Raw genomic sequence first — 12,034 nt, 5'->3', positions numbered from 1 at the left:
GAAACTGGTGCTGGGGAGATCAAAGGAAGAGCTGCTGGTTGAGGAGGGGAAGCCGAACTTGACAAGATTGGTGTAATGCTTGGAGGCATGAGAAAGGACACATCAGTAGAGGCATTGAGCTTAGAAGACAGGTGCTGCTTGGCATGATCCTTTGCAGGAAAACAGGTCTCATCAAACACAACATTCCTAGAGAGATAAACTCTATCAGTGGCAATATCTAGACACCTATAGCCAGCATTACTGTATCCTAAAAATACGCAGGATTTTGATCTAAATTCCAATTTATGTGTTGTATAGGGACGAAGTAAGGGGAAACATTTACAGCCAAAGACCCTTAGAGATTTGTAATCTGGAGGAGTATTGAACAACTTTTGAAAAGGAGAGATATTTTGTAAGACCACAGTGGGAAGCCGATTGATAAGATAAGTAGAAGTAAGGAAAGCATCAACCCAAAATTTGTTGGAAATACCTGAGTGAGCAAGGAGAGTAAACTAGTCTCTAGAAGATGTCTTAGTTTTCTTTCTGCGAGGCCGTTTTGTTGAGATGTGTATGGACATGACTTTCGATGGAGAATACCATGTTGAGACAAAAAATTTTGAAACTGATGGGAGGTATATTCACCCCCACCTTCAGATTGAAGGCTCTTAATTTTGCAAGAAAATTGGTTTTCAACTAAAACCTTGTATTTGACAAAACATTGATAAACATCTGATTTAGCTTGCAGAAGATAAAACCAAGTGTAGCGGGAAAAATCATCTACAAAGATAATATAATATTTGCATCCACTTAAAGAGACCACTGGAGATGTCCAAAGATCCGAATGTATGAGTTCTAAAGGAGCACAAGAAACACGAGTGGAAGATGAAAATGGAAATGTCTTTCCTTTACCAAGTTGACAAGAATCACAAAATAACTTTTTATTAGATAAATCACCTGTTAGAACAGGTAGGTGATGAGATTTGATTACAGTGGACACTGTGGCAAAGGATGAGTGACCTAATCTAGAGTGCCACACAAAAGGTGTGGTCTTTAAACCTAAGAAAGCAGTAAAACAGCAGTTGTGTTTGAAGAGAGACTTCTGAAACCGCAACGGATACAAGCCATTTTCACTCCTGCCTTCCAGCAGAGTCGCCCAAGTCTGATTGTCCTTCACATAGAAATGAGAATCAGTTAGAATAAAGAAACAAGCATTATCTTTGCAAAATTTTTGAATGGACAGTAAATTGGTGGAAGCTGCAGGGCAATGTAAAATGTTTTTAAGTTTAAAAGGAGGAGTGAAATATGGAGAAGTAGTTGAAAGAAGAGTAGATGAACCAGTATTGGCAATGGCTAGACCATCTCCATTCCCCACTGCTACTGAATCAGGACCCTGGAATGGCTCTTGGATTGCCAAAGTTTCGAGCTCATTTGTAATATGTGCATTAGCTCCACTGTCAGCAAACCACTGCTGATCTTCAAGAACTGTGTTATGCTGAGCAACCATGGCAGCCAGTTGTGTAGGAGGATGGCGACCCTGATAAGCATAATCCATTCTGTGGAAACAGTCCAATTCCTGATGACTTGTTTTTCCACAGATTTGGCAAGGTGGACGGCTAAAAATACCAGGGCCAGAGGAGCCATTTGGAGGAGGTCCTGATAATCCAGCAGGACGAGTTGAGGTATATGGACTCCTGGGAAACGAAGACAATCCCATTAGAGGTCGAGCATTGTTGTACCGCGGAGGATACTTCTGAGGATAGTGAGGCCGAAAAGATCTGGAGCCAGAGTGAGGTCTGGGGCCAAAGGGAAAGCCAGAGAGATTGCTATCTCCTGGTTTCTGAGCTATAAGAGCAAAAGTACTGTTGGCAGACGGTGCAGTCTGTTGATTGAGCAGAAGTTCATGGTTCAACAGTTCATCACGAAAATCTGCAAAAGTCATAGAAGTTTTGCGGGTGGAAATCATAATGACAGTAACAAATGAGTTGAAAGAATGGTTTAAACCACTCATAACATAGGAGATAAACTCCTCATCAGGAACAGGTTGGCCAATAGCAGCAAGTTGATCGGCATATGATTTGGCAAGCTGAAGATAAGCAGCACAGGTTTTGGAACCTTGATGTAATGTTTGAAGTTGACGCTTCAATTGAGAAATACGCGTCTTGGATTCAGAGGCATATTGAGTGGCCAAAGAGAGCCATACCTGCCGGGAAGTGTGCAGTCCATAAACAGTAGACAACACGGATTCAGAGAGATTGAGAGTAATCCAACTTAAAATGTATTGATCAGTTTTGACCCAGACAGAGTATGCCGGGTTGGAAACCATCTTGCCTTCAGCATCGGTCAAGAATTCTGGGGGGCAGGGCGTTGAACCGTCCACAATGCCCATGAGATCATGCGTTTTCAAAATTGGAACCAATTGAGAAGTCCATAGAAGATAGGTGGTGTCAGTCAGTTTGATGAGCTGGGTAGGAGTCGGAAGTGCAGAAACATTAAAAACAGAAGAAGAGGCCATTGGATACGGGAAAAAATATATATATATATATATATATATAAAGGGGTTAGCCTAGATTGGCTCTGATACCATGAAAGACTTTTGAGGGAATAGGTTTGATTAACTTAATCAAAACCTAAATGTAAATGTTGTATATATAGAGGTGTTACAAGAGTTTATGTTGAACTCTAATACTGTACATTTGAAAGTAAAACCACCTAATCTAAGTTTGAATGATAACTAAGGATAACTGGATATGACCGTGTCTTGTGGTATGCCGTTGGAGATAACACGTGATGAAGAGTAGTCTTGAGCGTCTGCTGATGATGTGGAGCTGCTGGTTGGAGGAGGTTCACTAACACTATCCACCGTAGCTAGCATTAAGTGATCTAGCTAGCCATCGACACTCGGACAATATTTTCGTGCTCTTCATTGAAAAGGTCCAAGACATTTGAAGACACACAATAAGGACATTAAACTTTATTAAAGTGAACTCCAAGATATATATCTATAGACTGTACGTAGACACACAAAGTAACTTAGACATACATTGTATATATTCATGTCCCAACAGAAAGTAATTGGCTCCTGGGACCTGCACTCAGCAGTACTCAGCTATTAATTAATTGTCCAAGAAACAAATGGAAGGAGTTCTTCATTACTATCAAATACGACGGCGTCTTCCTCTAATATGTTAACAATTGCCTCAATTCCATGTCCGTCTCTTGTACTCATCAACACCACAAGATTCTTGAAAGGCATACTGGGACTGCAGACCCAGGTGGGCTCCCCAAAACCAAAATCAGCTTCATAAAGAGGAAACCTGCACCAACTTGTAAACTTATAGAACTCTACCTCACCCTTTGAGAACAGCTCCACCGACTTTGTGAGCGACTCCGGAATCGCATCGGTCTGTAGTTTCTTCACGTAATCACCGTCGATTTCTTTTAATGCATTGCTTTGCTTGCTCGCCAGAATACCATAATTACTGCCACGATCAAGCTCATCATGAGGTGATAATATTGCTGTAGCGAAGTACCAAAGATTCCCAAAGGAATGAATTGGCATGGGTGGAACCATCCTCTGCCGTATGTTCACCGCATGAATTGCTACATTCACTCTTGCTGGTGCTGGTTTTGATTTGGATATCGCCATTAGACTTTTCCATATGAACGCTGAAACTGCCTCCACACGCGTTAGGAGCTTCACTGAGGAAGCCTTTTCTTTCAAAGCTGCTATGCTTGAGTTGTCGAACACCAATCTTCTTGTTACGATGTTTTCCTTTGAGACCCCCATGTCTCCCACGCCCCAAGGTATATCTTTCGGTGGGAAGTACTTGGCCGCATCAAAATTTGGACAGACAGCTTCAAGTACATGATCTCCACGAGATGTAGCACTCCAGGCGCCAAGAAATGTAGTGGCTGTAGCTCCATCTGCGATCCTGTGTGAAACACACACACCAATGGCTACTCCGCCACAGTCAAAGATATTATATTGGACAGCTAAGAGTATTTCATGGCTTTCATAGGGTTCAAATGGCAGAAATTGGTTTAAGATTTCCCCCTTGAAGTGTTGGAGAACTTGTGATAACTTACAGGCAACTCGAGCTTCGTAATACTCGACCCCCTCATCGTTGCAGTCGATGGAGCCTTCTTCTTTGATGCTTCCAGCAAAAGGGTAGAAGTGGTTGAGGGTTTGTTCGAGGGAGTTTTTAAGCCGAGAAGATGTTTGGACTTGATTATCAACGTGATGGCCATTCTTGGGTTGATAAAAAAGGATGATAGGAATGTAAGAGGTGGGTGCAAGTTGGTCTAGGAAGGAACGTTTGGTGTTTCTAAGGTCATGGGGTGTTGGAGATGATGGTTTAATAATTTCCTTGGAGATTATTTCAACATTCATCATCGCCATCGATCACTTTTACTCAGAACCTAACCTGCCCACTCAATGTTTAATGTTTATGCTTCTTTTGTAAAGAGCTCGAAGCTTTTATAGACAAGATGGATGTGTATTTTTTTTTATTTTTTTATTTTTAAAAAAAAGATGGATGTGTTGGAATATATATTATATAGTAAGATATTTGGTTTTTTTTTTTTTAATTAAATATAATCAAATCAGAATTGAATAAATCATCTTTCATACATTTTTTTTAACTCTTTCTACTTTTTTTACTCTTTTTATATTCATATAAATAATTATCTTTATTAACAAATTTTAAACTTTTTTTTAGACGTAAATTATAGATCGAATCACGTTAAATTATATCTTTATTTTCTTATTCCGATTTAATTTGATCTGAATTTTAATTTTTTGTTTTGTTTCTTATCCTTTGTTTCGGATTGATTTCACAATCACGAAACACCTTCATTTATATTTTTGTTGCGTTATGTTTGTTAGAAGAAAAAATATATATATATATATAAATCAAATAGAATGGTGCCACCGGCCGTTTTCTAGTTGCAACTCTGGTTTACCTCAGCAACTCCACCGCACAAAGAAAGACGTGGCCAAAAAAGACATGACCAGATCCTCATCCTCACTCCTCAGGGCCTCAGGCACGTTGATCGAACCCGTCAACTTCGTCTTCTCCGGCGCCGCCGCCGTCCTCCTTCCTTTGGCCTCCAGCCGTCCACAGCATTGTCACTGTCGATATACTACAGATCCAACCGTGTTCCGCCCTTCACAGCCGGGCCTGGATTCACTGGCGCCGTCCTTCTGGTCTCCAGCCATCCACGTCTCAGATCCGGCGTCTTCGATCTCCTTTGGTTATCCACACCCAGCGTCGGCGATCCAACAACTAGTTTCTCCGTGCCGCCCCTGTCGTCTCGTCCACGACAATAAAGAAGGTTTTGCAGGGTAGACGTTATAAAAATCATGAGCGGCAGTTAGCCTATTGGCCCTTTTTTGGTGTGAAGGGCGCCCTTCACCATCTTTCTTTCAAGTGGGGCGCAGGTATATATATATATATATATATATATATATATATATATATATATATATATATATATATATATATATATATGAGGGGTGATTTTTAGCATTTCCCTATATATATTACTTTTATTTTCTATTTCTTATATTCTATTTAGTATTTCTTTTTTCTTTTTTTTTTATCTAAAAATATCACTTATATATTTTTTTTTTCCATGGCTACCATCTACATGCCGTAGGATGAAAATAAAACATTTTATTTTATTTTACTACATTAAATAAAATTATTTTTTATTTAATCATAATAAACTCATTAAATTTTTTTTTGGACATTACAATTCTCGTCTAAAAAGAGTTGCAACCGAACTCCTTGGAAGGTCTCTTAGTTACTCTCAGTTGCAACTCTATTCAAAAGGAAATGTAACTAAGAATCTCAGTGGCTCAACTAGTAGTTCTCGGCTGCAACCCCTTTTCGGATAGTGTTTCAACCAAGCCACAGTCAGTAGCACTTGCCTGTAATCCCGCTCATGACTGTGTTAATTCTAATTCATTACGCGAATTTTAAAGTTTAATTTTGTGAGATAAAATTTGAAAAAATTTAAATAAAATATAATTTTTTTTTTTAAAAAAGAGAGAAGAATAATTCTTCTCTATTGCCAAATACGAGATAGTGAGGAAAAGCCAGGAAATTTTGGAACATGCGTGAAAAACGCACTGTCCATTTTTTTTTTTGTTTTTTTCTTCTTTTAAATGGTAGTGCGCCACGTTTTAGAAAGGCCATTCAGCCTTTCACTTCTCTTTTTTATTTGAATGGCCATGTCCCCTTCTTTTATTTTTTTTGGTCATATCTTTTTTTGTTTTTGTTTTTTTTCTTATTGTTTCTTTGTTTGACTTTTTTATACAATACCTTTTCTTTTTGTTTTAATGGCCGACAGGCCCTTCTTTCTTATTACCTCTTTTTTTTTTTTCTTTTTTTTTTTTTTTTTTTGAAAGGCCATCCATGCCCTTTTTTTTCATTAAATGGCCATTGGCCCTAGCGTTAGAGCACTAGTAGTAGTTATCTAATATTAATTTATTTCTTTATATTTAAGAAAAATTTTATGAAAAACATCGAAAAACCTCTTACAGTAGATACCCTATATTTAGATGAGGGGGTTGAGAATGAATAGTAATTCCCTATGTATACATGTTTACTATTCCTTCCTTATGTATTATTTTAATATAAAAGAAGTATAATTAATTGATATATGGAAGAGAGAAAAAGTAGGAAATAGAAAAAAAGAATAAAATAAGAGTAAAAAAATAATATTTAATTGATATAAGGAAATGTAAGAGAATCTATTGTTGTGTATTTTTTTTATAGGGAAGTAAAAAGTAGTTTTATTGCCAAAATATAGAAAAAATGGTTGAAAATCTACTGCTAGTGCTCTTAGCCCTACACCATCTTTCTTTCAAGTGGAGCGCAGGTCGCCCCACCATCATATATATATATATATATATATATATATATATATATATATATATATATATATATATTACTTTTATTTTCTATTTCTTATATTCTATTTAGTATTTCTTTTTTTTTTTTTGATCTAAAAATATCACTTATATATATTTTTTTTCCATGGCTACCATCTATATGCCATAGGATAAAAATAAAACATTTTATTTTATTTTACTACACTAAATAGAATTATTTTTTATTTAATCATAATAAACTCATTAAATATTTTTTTGGGCATTACAATTCTCGTCTAGAAAGAGTTGCAATTGAGTTGAATCAGAATTCTTCTCTATTCATCTCTACTTTTTTCAAAAATAAATTATATTTTATTTAATTTTTTCAAATTTTATCTCACAAAGTCAAACTTCGAAATTCGCGCAATAAATCAAAATTATATTCTAAGTTTCAAAAATTCAATTCTCAAACGCACCATAGTGACTCTCGGATGCAATCCCATCCGAACGGAAATGTAACTGAGGATCTCAATGGCTCAACTAGTAGTTCTCGGCCGCAACCCGCGTTCGGATGGTGTTTCAACCAAGCCACAGTCAGTAGCACTTGCCTGCAACCCCGCTCATGACTGTGTTGTGGCCGAGTTGTATTGCCCTCCAGCTCTGTCCTCGGCATGTTAAAAAAACTTCATCATTTATGTTATAGTTTTTCTGAGGGTCAGATTTAATTTCAAATGTTACAAGAGAAGGGGAAAAAAAGCACATAAGCGAAATCCCAAATGTAATATCTAGCAGTACTATAGTCGCCCATTTCATCTTGAAACTTGAAAGAGGTCTATGTTGAAAGAAAAGATAGTATAAAGAAAATTAAAGCAGAATAATAAAACGGAGACAAGAGATTTTATGTCCTCCACCTGAAAACGAAACACATGTTAGCATAATTTAAATAAATAAAATAAGCAGCGGAATTAAATATAAATACCTCTAATCATTTTTGTTCAAACATATGAAGAAGCTTTAGCGATGAACATAAATTCTGCAAAATAAAATTTAGACTAAAGATCTTTTGACCTATGCCTATAGGTGCCAATAGATAGATACGCATGGCTTTTTATATTGGTAGGCCAGGGACCCTCATCTTTAATGGTTAGTTGATTTTATTTCTCCCATCAATGAATTAAATCAGAATAATTAATATAAAAACCGTTATTTTTATGAACTATAATGTGAAATATAAAAAACCGTTTAAATTATATTGAATATATTTATTATAATTACTGTTACAATAATTAAAAATCGTAAACATTACATCAAATTAAATATGACATAAGTGACACTTACGTAATTTCTTACTGATACTGCACAAACCCAAATTTTTTTTTCTGAAAATCAAGAAAAAAAAATACATACACAGGTGAAGAGAGAAAGAAGTGATTCATCTTCCCAATGAATCTTGCTCTGAAAGGATCAAAGAGAAGGCTGAGCTTTCTTTTCCCTCCCATTTCATAAATGATGTTGTCTTGTCTTGTCTTGTCTGGTCTGACGGCTGAGGGAGTGACAGAGGGAATGGACGGAAGCAATGAAGTCCTACTTCTAATCAGTCATTTTTTTTTTTCTTGTAATTGAACCATGTGGGCCTAGTTGCCTCCCAACCAAAATAGCCTTCATACTTTTAACCCTACTTTAAAAAAAGAAAAAAATTATTTGCCCCTCCCATTAAAAACGTCTAGCTCCATCCCTGCCAATGGCCATTTAATGAAAAAAGGGCATGGATGGCCTTTCAAAAAAATAAAAAATAAAAAAAAAGGTAATAAGAAAGATGGGCCTGTCGGCCATTAAAAGAAAAAGAAAAGGTATTGTATAAAAAAGTCAATAAGAAAGAAGGGCCTGTCGGCCATTAAAAGAAAAAGAAAAGGTATTGTATAAAAAAGTCAAACAAAGAAACAATAAGATAAAAAAAAAAAAAGATATGACCAAAAAATATAAAAGAAGGGGACATGGCCATTCAAATAGAAAAGAGAACTGAAAGGCGGGAGGTGGTGACTGCTTTGATGAGAGGCGGGTCATGTGATAACAGCTTTGGGCATTTGATTGAGGATGCCAATCTTAGGATCCAAGGCCTGCCTAAAGTTGATATTTTCCTTATTAGTAAACAAGCAAATGATGCTGCTTTTTGTCTGGCAAGCCTAGCTTGTTCCCAGTGTTTAGATGATATCTGGTTGGGGGTATGCCCTCCTCTGATATGGAATGTACTCTCAAAAATGTCTTCTTCTGTGCTTGATTAATGAATTTCTCTTTTATCTCAAAAAAAAAAAAAGAGAACTGAAAGGCTGAATGGCCTTTCTAAAACGTGGCGCACTACCATTTAAAAGAAGAAAAAAAATAAATAAAAAAATGGACAGTGCGTTTTTCACGCGTGTTCCGAAATTTCCTGGCTTTTCCTCACTGTCTCTTGGAGTTTTTCATAGGAAACTCTTCATATATGAAGATATAACTGTTTAAACTTAAATCCGTTTTCGGTAACGTAATTTATGAAGTCCGATTTATGTTTTTACCGATCATTTTGAGATAAAACACTAAACTCATAATTTCATAATTTTGAGTTAAAATATTGAAATGTGAGTTTAATCTAGTGTTTTCTTTAGGTAATTGATTACTTTGAACTTGCTTGAGACTACCCAAACCATGGGTTTTGGTTTGGTGAGTTTTTTCAAACTCTAACTTTTAAGTATTTAATTTTAATTGAGTTTTTACGTAATTAACCCTTAATTAATGCTATTGGGTTAATAATATTGTGTTTGGGTAGTGTTTTATAAATTCCTTAATTTGATGGGTTAAATTAATTTAGGGTTTTTAAGTGTTTAAAACCTAGATTGTTAATTTGTGAATTAATTGTGGTTATAGTGATGATTAATCTTAAATTAACTATGGATTTTGTAAAAATAAGTATTTATAGGTTAGGTTATAATCTTAATAAAAATAAATAATTATGGGTATTTAGTTTAAATGGTATTTGCAAGGTTAACCCTAAGATTTTCTTATGGGTTAATATTATTTTAAATACGGTTGCGTTTTATGTAAAAGTTTAATGAATATAATTTGAGGTTTAATATTATGGAGAAAATATTAGTGAGAAATAATTTAGAGATTAGTGAATATAATTTTAAGGCTACTATTATTATAAGTGTTAATGAAAATAATTTATGGGTTAGTGAAATTAATTACGGATTAGTAATTAATATTATGAAATTTGATAAATTATTTGGTTCATTATGTATTTGCTTATAACCTTGTATTTCCTGCAGCCATTGCTGTTTCTCGTGATCACAAGCCAGACCAATCTGATGAGCGACAGCGGATTGAGGAAGCAGGACGATTTGTTATGTGGGCTGGTAAGGTCATCACATGTTAATTTTCAAGCTTTCTGGTGATTGAGAGAATTGCTTGTCTTGGTGACTAAAAATTATATCAACAGGAACTTGGAGAGTTGGAGGAGTTCTTGCTGTTTCTCGTGCATTTGGTGATCGATAGGCTCTTGAAACAGTATGTTGTACGTTGCTGATCCCGAAATTCAGGTGTGTCTTAACGTTGGCTTTTGATGCTTACCTAAATAAAGTGTCTTGATTTAATTTTTGACATGGTAAATGGTTCAAATGAAAGAAACTTAAGAGCACGAGATTGGGGTCCTGCAATGCAAGTCCCTATTTAGGAAAGGAGTCTTCTGATTGATATTGGTAGAGTTGGAGTGCATCAAACTTGTTTGCCAGGCCTCCCATTTTCAGTTTATGAGAATATATAATTAGCCACTGACATCATTATGGAACTTTCAGGAGGAAAAGATTGACAGCTCCCTTGAGTTTCTTATCCTTGCTAGTGATGGACTGTGGGATGTTGTCACAAATGAGGTATGCCATGCTTTCTGATTCTGGATTTTTTATTTATTTTTTATTTGATCAGTAATCAAAATTCATTAAAAGCTCAAAGGTGAAACTCAAGTACACACAATGTATATAAAAGAAACACCTATCCAAAAGAAAAAGAAAAGAGATCAAGGAAATCGCAAAAACTAGAAATATGAACGTGATTATATGCAGCTGTCCAGTGGTACAGGGTATTAAAGAAAAAAAGCCTTTAAATTCACCACCGTCTTCTTGCGGTCTTCAGAGCTATGGTCATTTGTTTCTTTCCATAAACATCACAGTATGCAGGATAGAAACATCTTCCACAATGCAGCACTATGAACACTACCAAACTGACCTCTCCCACATGCAAAGAGATCTACCACTCGACTTGGCATGACCCATTCTAAACCAAATAGACTAAAAAATAGAATCCCATAAGGTGCTAGCATCCTCACAATGATTCTAGATTTTTTTTTTTTTTTTGCCCTTTCCACGTCTCGATGATGCCCTTACATGTAGTAAAAGCCCAAGAGTGGATAGTGTGTCTTCAGAACTCAATAAGTATTTTCTTTTCACTCTACCTCATTAACCTCATGTATACTCACCTGGCATTTTTATCACTTACAGACAAAAAAAAAAAAAAAAAAGGGGGTATTTATTGTTTTGCATGGGTGTCAAGTGTTTTCTTGACTTTTTGAATTGGACGTGTGGGTACTCCCAAGCTTTTAGCTCACTGATTTTTCCCCATTTCTCAGGAGGCTGTTGCAATGGTTAAACTACTTCCGAAGCCAGAACAGGCAACAAAGAGGCTGATGCAGGAAGCATATCAGAGAGGTAGTGCAGATAATATATATATATATATATATATATATATATATATATATATATATTTTTTTGGATGAATAGTGCAGATAATATTACCATTGTTGTTGTCCGTTTCTTGGCCAATCATGGGGGTACTTCCTCTCACAGCAGCTCCAGGTAATTAAGCACCCTTAGCTTGGTGTGGAAGATGGGGTGCAATAAAATCTAGTAGTTCATAGTGATAGGAAATCTTAGAATTGTACTGCTTAAGGATAGAGATATAAACAAAGTCATCAGGATGCTGATGTGTGTTACACATTATCAGCTTCTAGCATAGAGCTGTATCTGATAGCTTACTTTCTGCTGTGGGTCTTAGAATGTAGCAACAAAATATGCGTGCATGTTTGAATATGTAAAGAACCTCGAAATTCCAATATCATTTGCTGTGAGACTCTATTCATTTGCAATCAGGGTG

The 12,034-nt window shown here is 35.9% G+C and overlaps 1 protein-coding gene and 1 long non-coding RNA gene across 2 annotated transcripts; one reads left to right on the top strand and one right to left on the bottom strand.

The window, feature by feature from the left end:
• Positions 1–2,927: 2,927 nt before the first annotated feature.
• LOC133876001 (stemmadenine O-acetyltransferase-like) lies at positions 2,928–4,442 on the bottom strand. The gene has a single exon (XM_062314298.1). It carries the CDS (start codon positions 4,376–4,378, stop codon positions 3,089–3,091), a length of 1,290 nt encoding a protein of 429 aa, XP_062170282.1. The 5' UTR covers positions 4,379–4,442; the 3' UTR covers positions 2,928–3,088.
• Positions 4,443–10,398: 5,956 nt separating this feature from the next.
• LOC133874756 (uncharacterized) lies at positions 10,399–11,605 on the top strand. The gene is made up of 3 exons (XR_009901367.1): positions 10,399–10,428; positions 10,684–10,758; positions 11,511–11,605. It is a non-coding gene; the product is annotated as an uncharacterized LOC133874756 (long non-coding RNA).
• Positions 11,606–12,034: the final 429 nt, after the last annotated feature.

The sequence above is a fragment of the Alnus glutinosa genome, chromosome 8 (genome assembly GCF_958979055.1).
Source record: "Alnus glutinosa chromosome 8, dhAlnGlut1.1, whole genome shotgun sequence".
Taxonomy (NCBI): Eukaryota; Viridiplantae; Streptophyta; class Magnoliopsida; order Fagales; family Betulaceae; genus Alnus; species Alnus glutinosa.
This window is presented reverse-complemented; position numbering and strand designations above follow the sequence as displayed.

What these genes read in the sequence shown, in the direction of transcription:
- LOC133876001 (XM_062314298.1), bottom strand. Translation starts at nt 4,378, where the DNA reads ATGGCGATGATGAATGTTGAAATAATCTCCAAGGAAATTATTAAACCA.